The 19,922-nt window shown below is 46.4% G+C and overlaps 2 protein-coding genes across 8 annotated transcripts in view; one reads left to right on the plus strand and one right to left on the minus strand.

Moving 5' to 3' along the window:
- Positions 1–34: 34 nt before the first annotated feature.
- Positions 35–11,535, minus strand: hspb11 (heat shock protein, alpha-crystallin-related, b11). Of its 4 annotated transcripts, none has more exons than XM_072274068.1 (6): positions 11,441–11,535; positions 8,863–9,096; positions 8,310–8,416; positions 1,565–1,633; positions 1,408–1,451; positions 41–283 (listed from the first exon to the last, which is right to left on the minus strand). In XM_072274068.1, exons 2-6 carry the CDS (start codon positions 8,955–8,957, stop codon positions 176–178), a joined length of 423 nt encoding a protein of 140 aa, XP_072130169.1. In that variant the 5' UTR covers positions 8,958–9,096; positions 11,441–11,535; the 3' UTR covers positions 41–175. The 4 variants fall into 4 exon arrangements, with proteins under 4 accessions (XP_072130167.1, XP_072130165.1, XP_072130169.1 ...); XM_072274067.1 differs by lacking the exon at positions 11,441–11,535 and adding an exon at positions 9,277–9,417 and having other exon boundaries at positions 47–283; XM_072274064.1 differs by lacking the exon at positions 11,441–11,535 and having other exon boundaries at positions 40–283; positions 8,863–9,224.
- Positions 9,004–19,922, plus strand: part of lrrc42 (leucine rich repeat containing 42) — a 41,006-nt gene continuing 30,087 nt past the window's right edge. Inside the window, exons 1-2 of one of the 4 annotated variants that reach the window (XM_072274059.1) lie at positions 9,004–9,124; positions 15,037–15,514. In XM_072274059.1, the coding sequence (XP_072130160.1) occupies positions 15,048–15,514 (467 nt within the window). In that variant the 5' untranslated portion in view covers positions 9,004–9,124; positions 15,037–15,047. Of the gene's footprint in view, positions 9,125–9,144; positions 9,370–11,327; positions 11,934–15,036; positions 15,515–19,922 lie in introns of those variants that run through there. The other 3 variants (XM_072274060.1, XM_072274061.1, XM_072274058.1) reach the window with 3 other exon arrangements.

A 19,922-nucleotide genomic window follows, 5' to 3' on the forward strand; every position in this document is an offset into this window, starting at 1 on the left:
CACCATTTGGATTTTGATCAAATATTTTCCAGAATGACCAATAAAGGCTGTAATGTTGCAAAGCAATGAGTTTATTCAGAAGAATAAGAATGTACATAACATTAATTGCTTAACAAACCTGGACTTCACAATTCAATCTTCCCCTTTACAAAGTTAACAGTTGTGTTCTATGGACTTAAGTGATTTCCTCTGTACCTTCTACTGTCACTTTGTGTACTGATACAAAATGGTCAAAAGCGGATTTAATAACAAATCGTAGATGTGTCGCCCTTGTTCCATCCAGCTGCAAAGAAAAGATTTCTTTAATTCACTTTAAAATAAAATGCTGCTTCACCAGTAGCTTAACAGTCGAGTGGAGAAAACTACATATGAGCCCTTTTCTATGTTCAGTTAGTTTGTTACAACTAGTATAACAAAAGAAACAACAATCTGGTTGGGTATCTGGGTAAGTGCATGCTGCCAGGAGTTCAGGTTACAGTCTATTGAACTATACTGCAAAATTCATGTTCAGGGTAAAAACAAATTTCAAAGTTGACTATCTCAAATTATTGTAAAAGAAGCTAGATTCTGAATACTGATGCACAGCAAAATCCACCCTTTCATAAGAGAGTAAAACCAAATTGGTTTTGAGAGAAAGAGCCTATAAATTAATGTAACAACAGTATTTCAATTAAATATTTTGCATTTCACCTTTTGTACCCCTGTATTACTAAGGAATAGAATTACATTTTCATAAAATAAAGCCACTTTATCTGTTTATGTCAAGAAACAAGAGATAGATAAAACTGTAAATACGTTTGTTTATTTACCTTTCTTCTTATTCTGCAAGAGTGTATTTTATTCTTTTACCCTGTATCTCAAACTTTCAGCTAGTAATTTATATTACCCAAACAGCCACAAAGTTTTGAGTTGGGTGGGGGAGGGTCATTTGTATTTTATTAGATTTTGGGATCTTTGTTGTAATGTGCTTCCCATCTTGGTGAGGAGTGGATCTTGCTCAAATTGTTCTGAACCATTCAACAGCCATTACAACACAGTGTAACATTTCATTAATAACATTACAGTACAGCATTCTTCAAACTACACTTTCTACCACTGGGACAGCTATAGTTTTTTATTATAAGCTTCTCATATTTTCTTGAAAAACGTAAGTCATTCAGCTCATGAGTTTATGATGTCAAAGCATTCCTGTCAGTCCCGTTCTGAACTTATTTCTCTGTAACCTATTCTCTTGCATGCAAATCAACTCCACCCCCCATAATTTCATATCTTGCCACAACAGTAACCTGAATGGTTGTGCCTAAAGGGAAGTTATCGGAGGTTGACACAGCTCATTTCTTCTCTGTTGAACTCCTGATCTATAATCATTCCATATTGAGCAATATGGCAACTTGAAAAAGTACTTACAGCAAATTCTTCTAATTGAAGCTGTTCCTCAGTATGTTCAAGTTCTGTTTAGACAAAATAAATCACCAAAAGATGAAACCTACCAGGTGAATTTGACAGAACAATTTATTCTCGTAACTCTAATGACTTAATAAAAAGGTTTATTGAATGCCCTTACCACTTTTAGCTAAAGGTTCAAAGTCCACAGGATCCTTTTCTGAACTTTTCTCGATACTAAGCCTGCGGACTGGAATAGGAAATCAAACTGAAACTTGTTATTTTGGAGGATCTGAAATTACTTGCCATCCACGATGAAAAATACAAGAAAGCTAATTTTCAGTTAAGGACTGTGTGTTAAAAGCTTTCTCCAACTAAACCAAACCGCGCACATGTAGAAATCTGGGTAAAATAGTCTTTTCATTGTTTTTTAAAAAAAAATAATAATAATAATAATAATCATCTGGTAGCAGACAAGTTCAAGTTTAATTATTCAAGCATACACAAATATAGGCAAATGAAACAGCGTTCCTCTGTAGCCAAGGTGCAAAACAAATCATCAACAGCACACATGCATACGACAAATAGCACATATGGCTGTGGTTTCAGAAAAATCTGAGTTGAAGAGCTTTGTAAGGTTAATCATGGCTAGAGTTACCTCCTGCCTGAGCAAGGACCTGAACCTATTGCAATTTGCCTAGCACTATGGCAGGTCTACAGTGGATGCAAACTTATTGACTTTACACTTGGCTTTAAACCACGTGGACAACAGCAATAGGTATGTTGGGCTGTTGTTTACTGATTACAGCTCAGCATTAAACACAATCATCTCAGTACAAGTGAAGAAGCTTCAAAAGTGCCTCCCCAGCATCCATCATTAAGGAGCAGCGTCAGCCAGGACATGCCCTCTTCTCATTGCTAACATCAAGGTGGTGGTACAGGAGCTTGAAGACATGCACTCATTGTTTCGGAAACAACCTCTTCCCCTCTGCCTTCAGATTTCTGAACGGACAATAAACCAATGAAGCTAACTCAATATCTCCCCCTCTCTTTTTCTGCTATTTAGTTAGTTTTTTAAATGTATACTTATTGTAATATATAGTTATATATTGCAATGTAGTGCTGCCACAAAATAACAAATTTGTCAACATATGCCAGTAATATTAAACTTGATTCTGAGGATCAAATATTGTAGACTCAGCCAGCTCCATCACGGGCTCAAGCCCCCATCATCAAGGTTATCTGGAAAAGGATGACTCAACAAGTCAGCATTTATCATTACGGACCTTCGCCATCTGGGACATGCCCTTTCTTCATTACTACTGTCAGGGAGGAGGTACACTCAACATTTAGGAACAGCTTCTTCCCCTCAGTTACCAGATTTCTGAGTTCTCCAGAAACCCATGAACAGTCGCTCACTATTCCTGCTTTGAACCGTTCCATGTTTTTTTATTGTAACATAGTAATTTTTGATGCAATGCTGCTATACAAGGTAATGCTACATTTGTTATGGGGGATTTCAACATGCAGGTAGACTGGAGGAATCAGGTTGGTACTGGACCCCAAGAAAGGGAGTTTGTGGAGTCCCTCCGAGATGGATTCTTAGAACGGCTTGTACTGGAGCCTATCAGAGAGAACGCAATTCTAGATTTAGTGTTGTGCAATGAACTGGATTTGATCAGGGACCTCGAGGTAAAGCAGCCATTAGGAAGTAGTGACCATAATATGATAAGTTTTAATCTACAATTTGAGAGGGAGAAGGGAAACTTGGAAGTGTCAGTATTACAGTTGAACAAAGGGAACTATGGTGCTATGATGGAGGAGCTGGCCAAAGTTCAATGGAACAATACCCTAGCAGGGATGACAGTGGAACAGCAATGGCAAATGTTTCTGGGAATAATGCGGAAGGTGCAGGATCAGTTCGTTCCAAACTGGGCCCTTGAAGACAGAAACGGGTGAATTTATTATGGGGAACAAGGAAATGGCAGACGAGTTGAACAGGTACTTTGGATCTGTCGTCACTAGGGAAGACACAAACAATCTCCCAGATATAGTGGCCAAGGACCTAGGGTAATGGAGGAACTGAAGGAAATTTATATTAGGCAGGAAATGGTGTTGGATGGACTGTTGGGTCTGAAGGCTGGTAAGTCCCCGGGACCTGATGGTCTGCATCCCAGGCTACTTAAGGAGGTGGCTTTAGAAATCGTGGACTCATTGGTAATCATTTTCCAATATTCCTGTGGATTGGAGGGTGGCTAATGTTGTCCCTCTCTTCAAGAAGGGAGGAAGAGAGTAAACAGGGAATTATAGACCAGTTAGCCTGACGTCGGTGGTGGGAAAGATGCTGGAGTCAATTATAAAAGATGAAATTACGACACATCTGGATAGCAGTAACAGGATCGGTCCGAGTCAGCATGGATTTACGAAGGGGAAATTGTGCTTGACTAATCTTCTGGAGTTTTTTTGAGGATGTAACTATGAAAATGGACAAGGGAGAGCCAGTGGATGTAGTGTACCTGGACTTTCAGAAAGCCTTTGATAAAGTCCCACATAGGAGATTAGTGGGCAAAATTTGGGCACATGGTATTGGGGTCAGAGTACTGACATGGATTGAAAATTGGCTGGCTGACAGAAAACAAAGAGTAGCGATTAATGGGTCCCTTTCGGAATGGCAGGTGGTGACCAGTGGGGTACCGCAGGGTTCAGTGCTGAGACTGCAGCTGTTTACAATATATATTAATGATTTAGATGAGGGAATTAAAAGTAACATTATCAAATTTGCCGATGACACAAAGCTGGGTGGCAGTGTGAAATATGAGGAAGATGTGATGAGAATGCAGGCTGACTTGGACAGGCTGGGTGAGTGGGCAGATGCATAGCAGGTGCAGTTTAATGTGGATAAACGTGAGGTTATCCACTTTGGTGGCAAGAACAGAAAGTCAGATTATTATCTAAATGGAGTCAAGGTATGAAAAGGAGAAGTACAACGAGATCTGGGTGTGCTTGTACATCAGTCACATAGTCATAGTCATACTTTATTGATCCTGGGGGAAATTAGTTTTCGTTACAGTTGCACCATAAATAGTAAGAAAACCATAAATAGTTAAATAGTAATATGTAAATTATGCCAGTAAATTATGAAATAAGTCCAGGACCAGCCTATTGGCTCAGGGTGTCTGATCCTCCAAGGGAGGAGTTGTAAAGTTTGATGGCCACAGACAGGAATGACTTCCTATGACGCTCTGTGTTGCATCTCAGTGGAATGAGTCTCTGGCTGAATGTACTCCTGTGTCCACCCAGTACATTATGTAGTGGATGGGAGACATTGTCCAAGATGACATGCAACTTAGACAGCATCCTCTTTTCAGACACCATCGTGAGAGAGTCCAGTTCCATCCCCACAACATCACTGGCCTTACGAATTAGTTTGTTGATACTGTTGGTGTCTGCTGCCCCAGCACACAACAGCAAACATGATAGCACTGGCCACCACAGACTCGTAGAACATCCTCAGCATCGTCTGGCAGATGTTAAAGGACCTCAGTCTCCTCAGGAAATAGAGACGGCTCTGACCCTTCTTGTAGACAGCCTCAGTGTTCTTTGACCAGTCCAGTTTATTGTCAATTCGTATCCCCAGGTATTTGTAATCCTCCACCATGTCCACACTGACCCCCTGGATGGAAACAGGGGTCACCGGTACTTTAGCTCTCCTCAGGTCTACCACCAGCTCCTTAGTCTTTTTCACATGAAGCTGCAGATAATTCTGCTCACACCATGTGACAAAATTTCCTACCGTAGCCCTGTACTCAGCCTCATCTCCCTTGCTGATGCATCCAACTATGGCAGAGTCATCCAAAAACTTCTGAAGATGACAAGACTCTGTGCATTAGTTGAAGTCCGAGGTGTAAATGGTGAAGAGAAAGGGAGACAAGACAGTCCGCTGTGGAGCCCCAGTGCTGCTGATCACTCTGTCGGACACACAGTGTTGCAAGCACAAATCCTGTGGTCTGCCAGTCAGGTAATCAAGAATCCATGACACCAGGGAAGTATCCACCTGCAACGCTGTCAGCTTCTCCCCCAGCAGAGCAGGGCGGATGGTGTTGAACGCACTGGAGAAGTCAAAAAACATGACCCTCACAGTACCCGCTGGCTTGTCCAGGTGGGCATAGACACGGATCAGCAGGTAGACAATGGCATCCTCAACTCCTAGTCGGGGCTGGTAGGCGAACTGGAGGGGATCCAAGTGTGGCCTGACCATAGGCCGGAGCAGCTCCAGAACAAGTCTCTCCAAGGTCTTCATGATGTGGGAGGGCAATGCCACCGGTCTGTAGTCATTGAGGCCGCTGGGGCGCAGCGTCTTCGGCACAGGGACGAGGCAGGACATCTTCCACAGTACAGGAACCCTCCGGAGCCTCAGGCTCAGGTTGAATACATGGTTGAAAGCAAGCATGCAAGTACAGCAGGCTGTGAAGAAAGCTAATGGCATGCTGGCCTTCATAACAAGGGGAATTGAGTATAAGAGCAAAGAGGTCCTTCTGCAGCTGTACAGGGCCCTGGTGAGACCACAGCTGGAGTACTGTGTGCAGTTTTGGTCTCCAAATTTGAGGAAGGACATTCTTGCTATTGAGGGAGTGCAGCGTAGGTTCACAAGGTTAATTCCCGGGATGGCGGGACTGTCATATAGAACCATAGAAACTACAGCACAGAAACAGGCCTTTTGGCCCTTCTTGGCTGTGCCAAACCATTTTCTGCCTAGTCCCACTGACCTGCACACGGACCATATCCCTCCATACACCTCCCATCCATGTCCAATTTATTCTTAAATGTTAAAAAAGAACCCGCATTTACCACCTCGTCTGGCAGCTCATTCCATACTCCCACCACTCTCTGTGTGAAGAAGCCCCCCCTAATGTTCCCTTTAAACTTCTCCCCCCTCACCCTAAACCCATGTCCTCTGGTTTTTTTCTCCCCTTGCCTCAGTGGAAAAAGCCTGCTTGCATTCACTCTATCTATACCCATCATAATTTTATATACCTCTATCAAATCTCCCTTCATTCTTCTACGCTCCAGGGAATAAAGTCCCAACCTATTCAACCTTTCTCTGTAACTGAGTTTCTCAAGTCCTGACAACATCCTTGTAAACCTTCTCTGCACTCTTTCAACCTTATTTATATCCTTCCTGTAATTTGGTGACCGAAACTGAACACAATACTCCAGATTCGGCCTCACCAATGCCTTATACAACCTCATCATAATATTCCAGCTCTTATACTCAATACCTTGATTAATAAAGGCCAATGTACCAAAAGCTCTCTTTACGACCCTATCTACCTGTGACGCCACTTTTAGGGAATTTTGTATCTGTATTCCCAGATACCTCTGTTCCACTGCACTCCTCAGTGCCTTACCATTAACCCTGTATGTTCTACATTGCTTTGTCCTTCCAATGTGCAATACCTCACACTTGTCAGTATTAAACTCCATCTGCCATTTTTCAGCCCATTTTCTCAGCTGGTCCAAGTCCCTCTGCAGGCTCTGAAAACCTTCCTCACTGTCTACTACACCTCCAATCTTTGTATCATCAGCAAACTTGCTGATCCAATTTACCACATTATCATCCAGATCATCGATATAGATGACAAATAACAATGGACCCAGCACTGATCCCTGTGGCACACCACTAGTCACAGGCCTCCACTCAGAGAACAATTCTCTACCGCCACTCTCTGGCTTCTTCCATCGAGCCAATGTCTAATCCAATTTACCACCTCTCCATGTATACCTAGCAACTGAATTTTCCTAATTAACCTCCCATGCAGGACCTTGTCAAAGGCCTTACTGAAGTCCATGTAGACAATATCCACTGCCTTCCCTTCATCCACTTTCCTGGTAACCTCCTCGAAAAACTCCAATAGATTGGTCAACATGACCTACCACGCACAAAGCCATGTTGACTCTCCCTAATAAGTCCCAGTCTATCCAAGTGCTTGTAGATTCTGTCTCTTAGTACTCCCTCCAATAACCTACCTACTACCGACATTAAACTTACTGGCCTATAATTTCCCGGATTACTTTTCGATCCTTTTTTAAACAACGGAGCAACATGAGCCACTCTCCAATCCTCCGGCACCTCACCTGTAGACACCGACATTTTAAATATATCTGCCAGGGCCCCTACAATTTCAACACTAGTCTCCTTCAAGGTCCGAGGGAACACCCTGTCAGGTCCCGGGGATTTATCCACTTTAATTTTCCTCAAGACAGCAAGGACCTCCTCCTTTTCAATCTGTACAGTTTCCATGATCTCACTACTTGTTTCCCTTAATTCCATAGACTTCATGCCAGTTTCCTTAGTAAACACAGACGCAAAAAACCTATTTAAGATCTCCCCCATTTCCTTTGGTTCCGCACATAGCCGACCACTCTGATGTCGAAAGATTGGAGTGACTGGGCTTGTATACTCTGGAATTTAGAAGGCTGAGAGGGGATCTTATTGAAACTTATAAGACTATTAAGGGATTGGACACGCTGGAAGCAGGAAGCATGTTCCCGCTGATGGGTGAGTCCAGAACCAGAGACCACAGTTTAAGAATAAGGCTTGGCCATTTAGAACGGAGTTGAGGAAAAACTTTTTCACCCAGAGAGTCGTGGATATTTGGAATGCTCTGCCCCAGAAGGCTGTGGAGGCCAAGTCTCTGGATGCTTTCGAAAAAGAGATGGAGAGAGCTCTTAAAGATAGCGGAATCAAAGGTTATGGGGATAAGGCAGGAACTGGATACTGATTGTGGATGATCAGCCATGATCATAGTGAATGGCGGTGCTGGCTTGAAGGGCCGAATGGCCTACTCCTGCACCTATTGTCTACAACATTTAACGACATTAATCAGCAATAATATATCTGATTCTAAGATAAATAAAGATCTTACCATTGTAACAGTGGATTTTCACACAATTTATTTGCACAACCTCGGGAAAACGTATGATGAATTCTTGTGGGAACATTCCTGTTGTAATCCAAAATGTTTCTGTGTTACTGCAAGTAAAATGAGAAATAGAAGCTATTCCAAACACCATATTTTTTATTGTCTGCAATAAGTGTTAGGAGATTATAAATGTAATTGGGGATTACCCTTCGATTCTTCCCTAGAGGCAGTACTTCAAGGATATTCGAGATCAAATTATAGATATAGCAGTTTAACATGGTTGAAAATTCCCTGCATATTTACATGGAGGAAAGGAAATCGACCGGCGTTGGCTTGGTTTTTGAGGATACATGCTGGAGATTCTGGTTAGAATATGGTCATATCCGATCAAGTAATGCAGAGCAAGCGAAGTGCAGCTCCGGGGACGGTGAAGGACAGGAGAAGGGGAGCGGGGAGCAGCAGATTGGATTGATGGAGTCGTCACTCGACGCTCAGAAGTTTACCATGGATGCTGCCCGCACTTTTCTCTTCCCAGAGCGACAAGTACACTTCTTACCCATCGATAATGTTCTCCGGCGGATGTTTCTCATCGCCTGATGTCGCTAAAACCAACTCCGTCCCCGCATCCACCACACCAAAGTCTCGCTTCATCACTCGCTCACCGTTACCACAACAACCGTGCACTTCCGGTCCTTTCCAATAATCGGCCCTCCCGACGGCACAGCAGACGGATGGTTCCGGACTCCTGGTAACAGAACGAATCGTGGTTGCCGCTTGGCCTTGGAATAGCCTGAAAGTGAGCGGACACCTGGGTGAGGGTAAGTGCTGTTTGCAAGGCGAACAATTAAAGAGGAAAAATGCAATCTTTTCAGGAGTTTCTTTCAGATTGTGAAGTGGAGCCATCGACAATGGCCATTCCGTGCTCCCAGTTGGATCCAATTTCAACTCCCCTCCCCGTTCCCATGCTGACCTGTCGGTCTCGGCCGTCACTCTTGCCAGGATGTGGCGACAGGCGTACTCTACTTGTATTCAGTGGTGTGAACATTGAATTCTCCATTTTCTGGTAAGCCTTCCTCCACCACCACTCTAATTGTTCTTATTCTTTTTCCCCATAACCCGTTTCCAGCCCCATCCCCCCCCCGGTCACCGCCTCCCCTTCCCCCCCGTCACCGTCTACCCCTCCCCCCCCGTCACCGTCTCCCCCTCCCCCCCGTCACCGTCTCCCCCTCCCCCCCCGTCACCGTCTCCCCCTCCTCCCCCCGTCACCGTCTCCCCCTCCTCCCCCCGTCACCGTCTCCCACTTCCCTCCCCTCCCCCCTCCCCCCTCCCCTCCCTCCTCCCCCCTCCCCCCTCCCCTCCCTCCTCCCCCCTCCCCCCTCCCCTCCCTCCTCCCCCCTCCCCCCTCCCCTCCCTCCTCCCCCCTCCCCTCCCTCCCCCCCCGTCACCGCCTCCCTCCCCCCCCCCGTCACCGCCTCCCACCCCCCCCCCGTCACCGCCTCCCACTCCCTCTCCCTCCCCCCTCCCCGGTCACCGCCTCCCACTCCCCCCCCCTCCCACTCCCCCCCTCTCCCCCCCTCTCCCCCCCCCTCTCCCCCCCTCTCCCCCCCCCTCTCCCCCCCTCTCCCCCCCTCTCCCCCCCCCTCACCGCCTCCCACTCCCCCCTCCCCACCAGTCACCGCCTCCCACTTCCCCCCCTCCTCCCAGTCACCGCCTCCCACTTCCCCCCCTCCCCCCCAGGTCACCGCCTCCCACTCCCCCGCTCTCCCCCCCCCCAACCCGGTCACCGCCTCCCACTTCCACCTCCCTCCCCCGGTCACCGCCTCCCACTCCCCCCCCCCTCCGACCCCCGTCACCGCCTCCCACTCCCCGTCACCGCCTCCCACTCCCCGTCACCGCCTCCCCCTCCCCCCCAGTCACCGCCTCCCCCTCCCCCCCAGTCACCGCCTCCCCCCCGTCACTGCCTCCCCCTCCCCTCCCCCGTCACTGCCTCCCACTCCCCCCCTCCCCCCTCCCCCCCTCCCCCCTCCCCCCTCCCCCCTCCCCCCCCCCTCCCCCCCTCCCCCCCTCCCCCCGTCACTGCCTCCCACTCCCCCCTCCCCCCCTCCCCCCGTCCCCCGTCACTGCCTCCCACTCCCCCCTCCCCCCCTCCCCCCTCCCCCCATCACTGCCTCCCACTCCCCGTCACCGCCTCCCACTCCCCCTCCTTCCCCCTGTCACCGCCTCCCACTCCCCCTCCCTCCCCCGGTCACCGCCTCCCACTCCCCTTCCCCCCCCCATTCTCCCACTACCCCCTGCATCACTGCCTCCCACTCCCCCTCCCCCTGTCACTGCCACCCACTCCCCCTCCCCCCGTTACTTCCTCCCACTCCCCCCGGTCACCGCCTCCCACTCCCCCCCCCCTCCGACCCCCGTCACCGCCTCCCACTCCCCCCCAGTCACCGCCTCCCACTCCCCCCCAGTCACCGCCTCCCCCTCCCCTCCCCCCCGTCACTGCCTCCCCCTCCCCTCCCCCCCGTCACTGCCTCCCCCTCCCCTCCCCGTCACTGCCTCCCACTCCCCCCCTCCCCCCTCCCCCTCCCCCGTCACTGCCTCCCACTCCCCCCTCCCCCCCTCCCCCCGTCCCCCGTCACTGCCTCCCACTCCCCCCTCCCCCCCTCCCCCCCTCCCCCCATCACTGCCTCCCACTCCCACTCCCCGTCACCACCTCCCACTCCCCCTCCTTCCCCCTGTCACCGCCTCCCACTCCCCCTCCCTCCCCCGGTCACCGCCTCCCACTCCCCTTCCCCCCCCCGTTCTCCCACTACCCCCTGCATCACTGCCTCCCACTCCCCCTCCCCCTGTCACTGCCACCCACTCCCCCTCCCCCCGTTACTTCCTCCCACTCCCCCCCGTTACTTCCTCCCACTCCCCCCTGTTACTTCCTCCCACTCCCCCCCCCCCCCGTTACTTCCTCCCACTCCCCCCCCATTACTTCCTCCCACTCTGGACTTGAACATCACAAAAACCAAGGAGCTGATAGTAGACTTCAGGAAATCAAAGCGCGTCGAACATTCTGCTCTGCACATATACGGGAAAGAGGTGGAGACAGTAGAGAGTTTCAAGTTCCTTGGCATCCACATCTTGGCTGACCTCACCTGCACTGCCCATATCTCTTATCAGGTGGGGAAGGCCCAACAGAGGCTCTACTTCTTAAGGAAGCTAAAGCACGCTCTCCTCCCTTATCACCTGCTGATCAACTTCTATCGGACAACTATAGAGAGCCTCCTGACGTATTGCTGTGCAGTGTGGTTTGCCAGCTGCACAGAACAGAACAGGAAGGACTTGCAGCGGATGGTGAGGGTAGCAGAGCGGGTTATTGGCACAACATTACCCTCCCTCAGAGACATTTATACTGGCAGACTTCAAAAGAAGGCTACTTGTATTTCAAAGGATCCCACTCATCCTGGACATCACCTGTTTTCCCCTCTACCTTCTGGGAAGAGATACAGAGCATTAAGGACGAAAACAAAGAGACTCCTTAACAGCTTCTACCCACAAGCAGTGAAATGTATAACACCCCCCTTCCCTTCTCCTGCCCCCCTCCTAAGACGGCGGCAGCTAAATGCATCACACTTCCAGGAATGGCAGGTATGCAATAGTCCTACCCCCCCCCCCATCCATATATTATTAATTTTGGACTGCACTCCTGAGGTTTTAGGGTTTATTTTATGTATATATTCTTTGTTATGTTGCAAAACGTTGAGCTGCTAAACTGTGTTTCATTGCTCCACAACAATGACAATAAAGATTCTACATCTTCACCCCCCCCCCCCGGACCCTGGCACCGCGTATTGACAACTCACCACAGCTCCATCAGATCATCTTTTTAGGTAATAAGACATTGGAGCAGATTTAGGCCTTTCGGCCCATCGAATCTGCTCCACCAACTGATCATTCCCTTCTCAACTCCTCCCTTCTCCTCGTACCCTTTGACACACTTACTGATCAAGAGCTTATCAACCTCTGCTTTAAATATACTCAAAGCCTCAGTATTACATTGTGCTTTTGTATTCTAATCCTCTTGAAATGAATGCTGATGTTTGCCTTCCTTACCACTGATTCAACTGAAAATTAACTATTAGGGAATCTTGCACAAAGAATCCCAAGTCCTTTTGCGTGTCTGATTTCTGAATTTTCTCCCCGTTTAGAAAATAATGTATGGCTTTATTGTTTCTACCAAAGTGCATCACCATTGACTTCCCTACACTGTATTCCAGTTACTGCTTCTTTGCCCATTCTCCTGAGCCGTCCAAGTCCTTTTGCAGTCTTCCTGCTTCCTCAACACTACTAGCCCCTCCACTTATTTTTGTATCATCTGCAAACTTGGCCACCAAACCATCAAATCCATCATCCAGATCATTGATGTGTAACATGAAAATGGTGGTCCCAACTCCGCTTCTATCCTTGGATGTTAAGGTCCCATCTGTGGTCATCTTTCAAAAGTGACTGATGCTGGGTGGCCCATTGTTTCTACCTACACCTGTTTCTCTGAATTCGTGTTCATGTAGCTAGACTCCATTTTATTCCCCTTAGTTCAGTTCCTTCCCACCTACATCTGTGACATTTCACACGTTCTCACTCTCCAACAGTTCAGAACCTACAATTCCCTGGCCCTGATCACCTCATTTTCTCCATGGATGTTCAATCCCTATACACTTCTATCTTTCTCTCCCACCCCCCCCCCCAAATCAAGAAGGCCTTAAAGTGCTCTGCTTCTCTCTCAACAATAGACCCAACCAGTTCTCCTTCACCACCACCCTCCTCCAACTGGTGGAATTGGTCCTCACACTCAACAATCTCTCTTTCAGCTCCTTCCACTTTCTCCAAACTCAGCGTGTAGCTATGGGCACCTACCTTTTCATTGGCTATGTAGAACAGTGTATGTTCCAAGCCTTCACTAGGAACACTCCCTAATTCTTTCTGTGCTACATTGGCGACTGAATTGCTGCTGCCTTATGCACCCACGCTGAGCTCAATTTCATCAGCTTTGCTTCCAGCTTGCATCCTGCCCTTAAATTCATTTGATCCATATCTGACACATTTCTCCATTTTCTGAATCTCTCTGTCTCCATCTCTGGAGAGAAACTATCTACCAAGATGTTTTATAAACCTACTGATTCTCACAGCTATATTCCCACCCTGTCACCTGTAAAAATGCCATTCCCTTCTCTTGGTTCCTGTGTCTCTGCCACTTCCATTCCCATGTTGAGATTTTCCTTTGCAGAACATCAGAGATGTCCTCATCTTTTCAAAGAGCAATGTTTTGCTTCTTCCAGCATTAATGCTGCCCTCACCCATCTCTACCATTTCCTGGACATCCACCCTCCCGCTGCCTTAACAGGAAAAGAGGAACTCTTTCCCACCGTTGCACAAGCCTGGGCATCCAGCACGTCATTCTCTGCAACTTACTTCCACCATCTTCAATGGGATCCTCCCACCAAGCATGCTTTCGCCTCCCCCTCCCCCCACTCTCTGCTCTCTGCTCCTTTCTTAACAATAGACCTAACCAGTTTCCCTCCACCACCACCATCCTCCGGCTGGTGGAATTGCCTCTCATTTTTCTAGATTCCAGCAAATACAGGCCCAGAACCATGAAATGCTCCTCATATGATAATCCTTTCGTTCCTGGAATCATTCTTGTGAACCTCCTCTGAACCCTTTCCAATGTCAGCACATCTTTTCTTAGATAAGGGGCCCACTACCACTCACAATACTCCCACGGGAGGCCTCACCAGTGCCTTATAAAGCCTCAAAGTGCACCCAGCACCAGTGCCTGACTGACTATTTGAAGGAGCTGGAACTGGACATAGTTGGAATTGTCCAAAGACAAAAATTTTAGTGAACTCGTCATGCCTAAGGTGCAGGCTGCTCTTAGCTGGATGACCACCAGGAGAGGTAAGGGGAAGTGACTGCCTTTGGTAATGTATACTCCTTTGGGTTCTGCTGGAGGGGTGACCCATCAGGGCACAGCAGCAGTAGCCAGGTCAATGGTACTGTGGCTGACTCTGACCTTCAGCAGGGAAGGGAGAGCAATAGTGATAGGTGACTTGATAGGGGAACAGACGAGACATTCCATGGCTCCAAAATGCACTGCTACACCAGACCTAGGTTCTTTTATTAAGCATTGCAGAGGGAGCTTTAGTGTGTGTCTCTATGGCATAGTTAGACTAGAGGAACTTGATCATATCTTGACTTTGGGTGACTGACACTCAATTCCCCACTCTTAATAGGTTTCAGCTGCATGGGATCAAATTGATAAGGTATAATTTCTTAAAAGCTTGCCTTGAACTTTGAGCTTGAACTTTGGGAATCAATTTCTTTGTGCTTCAAGATCAAACTTGAAAACGTCCAATGTATCTGTCTTGCACTCCAGCAGCGTAGACTTAATTCTGCTCTCTATTGCTCTGTGAGTAGTACTTAAGCATTCTCTGTGTGGTTACGTGTGTTTCCCCAAGGTGCTGCAGTTTCTTTCCATGTTCCAACGATGTGATGATGGGTGAGTTACTTGTCTGCTAGAAGAGTGAAGGGCTGTCAATGGACATATCTGTGAAAGAACAACTGGTAGGTGGAATCAGTTGTGGAATGGAACTGATAGGACCACTGACAACTAGCATTGACTGAATGGCCTTCTGTATATCAAGGAAATATGGAAATACAGGTTGTAATAGAACTATATCTCTCATTTTTTCAGATTGCATTCCAATGTCTTTGCTCACCAGTACAAGTCCTGCATTTGAATTTGGACCTATTTATGTGCGTGAACAGGGTCAACTGCGTCTGTTAAATGAAGCGTCAAGCTTGAATGTGACCAGTGGAAGATCCAAGTCAGTGCGACTATTTCAAAAGGGATTTACTGTAAATCTGGGCATTGAAGATGGGGACAAGCCTAGTACTTACCGGACTGATCACATTGTTTTCACTTACACAAAAGAAGGAAATCTTCGCTACTCTCCCAAGTCTCTTTTTGATGGGGTGCTTGCTTTTATAGCTGACAATATTCAACATGTTGACTCACTAATTGGCTTCCCAGAGCAGATTGCTGAGAAACTTTTCACTGCAGTGGAAGCAAGAAAGAAATTTGTTGATCCCAGCACAAGCGCCAAGGCTCTCTTTATATTCAGTGAAGCCTATGGAAATCTAGTACTCCAGTCCCTGTGTTTACGAGAAAGGTACAGTTTTTTTTAATTTGATGTGATATGACCCCTATATGTGATACTGTTGAGACAATGAGAACAGGCTGGCCTTTGAGAATAAATGTTGACTTTACTATTCCATCCACAGATGTTGGGTGAACTGCTTTGTTTCCCATATGTTCAGTCGTTGCTGGAATTGGTCAGGGGCTGGTTGGGGGGGAGGGCGGTGGTAATGAGCTGTATGTTCTTGGCTGCTATCCAGAGATTTTGCCTGCATGGTATCTGAGGTGGATCCCAGTTGAAGACATTTAGATTTGGCAGCAGTGTGCTGGCACAGCTCTGGTCAGATAGTCTAATGATACCTGATTCCTGAAGCATAAAGAATGACCATTTAGGATGGACTTTTAAGAGCTCTCAAGTTCCTCAATTTGAAAATTTGCCTTCAAGTAAAGTATTAAAGTTGATTGGAGCAAAAATATTTCCTGGTTCACATTACAGATACCCCTTTATATAGTCCTTCATGTTCTCTTTGGACTCCAATTATACAATTAATGTAGTCTGGTAATTGTTTTTCTAACAAGAACTTGCATGCATTCCCTTTCTGTTGTCCACTTCATTTGTTTTCGCTCAGACCAGAGGCCTCCTAACAGCAGAGAGAGTAGGTGGGTGAAATGCCTCTTAAGGTTGCCAGCTATTGATATGCCCTTCCGACATGCAGGTAGATATCTCCATGCTTTCTTTATCCCCCTGATCTTGTTTAGATGCAGAATGTCAGTTTAACATCACCCTGTTAAAGTTCAGGTAAGACGAAGGAAGCCAATAGGTCCATCTGTCATGTCATTCTAGTTTGGTTACCTTCACTGGAGATTGTGATGCAAGTTACGTCACTGTCCTCTGACAAGTCTGTCGAATCTGAGGAGCTGCATGACCTTGGTTGTTGGCAGTGGTATTTTACACCTGTAGTCAATGCCTGAGACAAAGACTGAAGATCTCCTGTTTTATTTCAAAAACATACTTTATTCATAAAAGTGCTACGTAGTGTTTTCTAACTACTATACAGTAGGTGTGAATGGTTTGAGCAGTCTTAATTCATTTACCTTTATACAAAAACCTACAATACAGGACTGTCTCGTAATTCTATTTGTTCAAAGACATGGCTTCAGTTGGAGTGGAAAAGTTGTGGGCTGAAGCACGTCATTGAGACTTTGACCTGAAATTGCCACCCTTAATTACATGTATTTGTGCTTTATGCTTCAGGGAATCTTGCCCGTTCAGACATTAGGCTGGACGTTTCCTGTTGTTCTTCATCACTGCAGAAGTGCAGTTTTCCTGTTCCATTTGCACATTAATATGAGCTGCACAGGCTTCGGACTTACCAATTGAAATATGAGGAAAAGGTTGTGATGGTACTTCTTGTACTCAAGTAAAATTAGGCGTAAGCTCTCACACTTCCATCGTCCCCTGTGTCATTTAGCACTCCTGTTCACCTCCCCTCCACACCTCCATTTCACCCCCTCTCAACTTTCCATCTTTGTTTTCCCCCTTCCTCTCCACTTTCCCTCATTTCATTGCAGCTGTGACCAGTTCCCCTTTTTTGTAACTGGAAGAAAAACAGCAGTTAAAGTAACCATGTCCCAGTTGTGTGAACTAATCGTCACAGTTAGCGGGACGCTTGCAGCTAAGGGCATTCTGGACTTCAGAGTTTAGTTCCGGTGTTGTTCTATAAGGAGTCTCTTTATATCCTGCCAAAGGAATGTGTGGGTTTCCTCTGGGTCCTTCGGTTTCCTCCCACAGTCCAAAGTCATACCGAGTAGGTTAATTGGTCATTGGAAACTGTCCCATGATTAGGTTAGGGTTAATCAGAGTTGCTGTTGCAGTGTTCCTCAACGGGCCCACTCCACACTGTATCACTAAAGAAATCACTCTTAACCAATCCCTACCTTGTGACTGTAAGATCTAGCAGCAGAATTAGGACATTTGGCCCACCAAGTCTGCTCTGTCATTTAATCATAATGATATTTTTTCCCTCTGAATCCCATTCTCCTGCCTTTTGCCCATAAAATTGATGCTCTTACAAATTAAGATCCTATCAACCTTCATTTTAAATGTACTAACAGCTGCCTGTGGCAATGAATTTCACTGATTTGAAATCATCTGGCTAAGGAAACTCATCTTCATCTCTGTTCTAAAGGGTTGTCCTTTTTTATGATCTTGTGTCCACTGGTCCTGGACTGCCCACTATTAGAAACATCCTCTCCACGTCCACTCCATTTAGGCTTTAAATATTCAGTATATTTGAATGAGATTCTCCCCTCGTTCTTCTAAACTCCAGTGAGTACAGGCCCAGAATCATCAAGCACTCCTTGTATATTAACCTTTTTTTTTTCTGGGATCATTCATGACTCTGGACCCCTGTAACACCAGTGCATCCTTTTTTAGATATTGGGCCCAACATCACTCACAATATTCCAAATATGATCTGTCTTATAAAGACTCATTATTATATCTTTGCTTATTCTCGTGTTCTCAAAATGAATACTAACATCGCATCTGCTTTCCTTACTACTGACGCAACTTGCAAGTTAATCTTTAGGGAATATTGCATGAGGTCTCCCAAATCCCTTTGCACTCCGATTTCTGAATTTGCTTCCTGTTTAGAAAATAGTCTACGCTGTTATTCCTTCCCTCAAAGTGCATAACCAATCTATGATTTCTATAACTCACTAACTTCCCTATGCTGTACCCATCTGCTTAATTCATCTAATCTGTGAAAGTCTTTCTTCAGACTACCTGTTTCTGTAACACTACCTGCCCTTCCACTTATCTTTGTATCATCTGCAAACTTGGCTACTGAGTCATCAATTCCTTCATGCAGAACATTAACCTGTAACGAAAGTAGCAGACCAACACTGACTCCTGCAAAACACCACTAGTCATTGGCAGTCAACCAGAAAAGGCCCCCTTTATTCCCACTCTTTTTGCCTCTTGCCAGTCAGCCAATCTTCTGCCATGCTAGTATCTTTCACATAATGCCAGGGGCACTTATTTTCTGTAGCATCTTCATGTGCAAGACCTTGTCAAAGGCCTTCTGGAAATCCAAGTAAACAACATCCACTGATTCTTCTTTGCTATACTGCCTGTTATCTCCTTAAAGAATTCTAACAGATTTATCAGGCAAGATTTCTCCTTCAGGAAATCATGTATGCTTATTATATCAAGTGTCTTCAAATACCCGGAAAGCTCATCCTTAATAGTAGACTCTGCTATGTTGCCAATCATAGACGTCAGACTACCTGGCCTATAATTTCCTGCCTTTTGCCTCCCTCCATTCTTAAAGAGTAGACTGGTTTTTGCAAATTTTTGTCCTCTAGTGCCATTCCATAAGACCTTAAGATATAGGAGCAGAATTAGGCCATTTGGCCCATTCTGTCATGGCTGATATGTTATTCTTCTGCTTCACCATTTTTCTGCTTCTCCTTGTAACCTTTGACGCCCTTACTAATCGACATCTACCAACCTCTGCTTTAAATATACCCAATACTAGGCCTCCACAGCTGCCTGTGGCAATGAATTCTGCAGATTCACTCACCAGCCTCTGGCTAAAGAAATTCCTCCTCATCTGTTCTAAAGGGACATCCTTGAATTCTAAGGCCCTAGATTCCCCCACTAGAGGAATCATTCTCTCCAAGTCCACTCTTATACGTCATCAGTATTTGTTTTAATGAGATCCCCCTGACCCCTTATTCTTGGTGCCAGGGTAGCGTAGCAGTGAACTTGATGCTATTACAGCTGAAGGCCACGGAGTTTGGCGTTTAATTCCAATGCAGTCTAAGAAGTTTATGGGTTTCCTCAGGGTGCTGCGGTTTCCTCCCAAACACGTTAGTAGGTTAATTGGTCATTGTAAATTGTCCTGTGATTAGGCTCGTGTTACTGTTAAATAGGTGAGTTGTTGGGCTGTGCGGCTCATAGGGTTTGGAACTGTATCGCTGCATATCTCCAAATAAAATAATGCCCGGTGAATACAGGCTCAGAGCCATTGAACACTTCTGATATGTTAATCCTTTCGTTCCCAGGGTCATTCTCTTGGACCTCCTCTGGACACTCTCCAATGCCAGCACATCCTTTCTTAGAACAGGGGCCAAAACTGTTCACAGTAGTCCCAAGTGCAGTTTGGCCAATGCCCTTAAAATCTCGACAACTGCTGAAGCCAGGCATTCTTGTTTATAATTTATGAAATAGGGATAGAGGGAGGGAGGGGAAGGAATCTCCAAATTCCGGTTATGAACATAGAATTCTCCAACTTTCGGTAATTCCCTCCCCCTCCCTTCCTCTATGCCTATTTCACATCACCTCCCTCATAGTTCCGCCTCCTCCTACTACTTCGCATTGTTCTCCTGCCAATCACCTCCCTGCTTCCCCTCCCCCACCCCTTTGTCTTTAAAAT

The sequence above is a fragment of the Mobula birostris genome, chromosome 12 (assembly GCF_030028105.1).
Source record: "Mobula birostris isolate sMobBir1 chromosome 12, sMobBir1.hap1, whole genome shotgun sequence".
Taxonomy (NCBI): Eukaryota; Metazoa; Chordata; class Chondrichthyes; order Myliobatiformes; family Myliobatidae; genus Mobula; species Mobula birostris.

Coding starts and splice junctions, on each gene's coding strand:
- hspb11 (XM_072274064.1), bottom strand. CDS start 9,209: ATGGCTCCACTTCACAATCTGAAAGAAACTCCTGAAAAGATTGCATTT. Junction 8,417..8,862: donor CCGGAGAACATTATCGATGG/GTAAGAAGTGTA, acceptor TTTTACTTGCAG/TAACACAGAAACATTTTGGA. Junction 284..1,407: donor TTCAATTAGAAGAATTTGCT/GTAAGTACTTTT, acceptor TTTTCTTTGCAG/CTGGATGGAACAAGGGCGAC.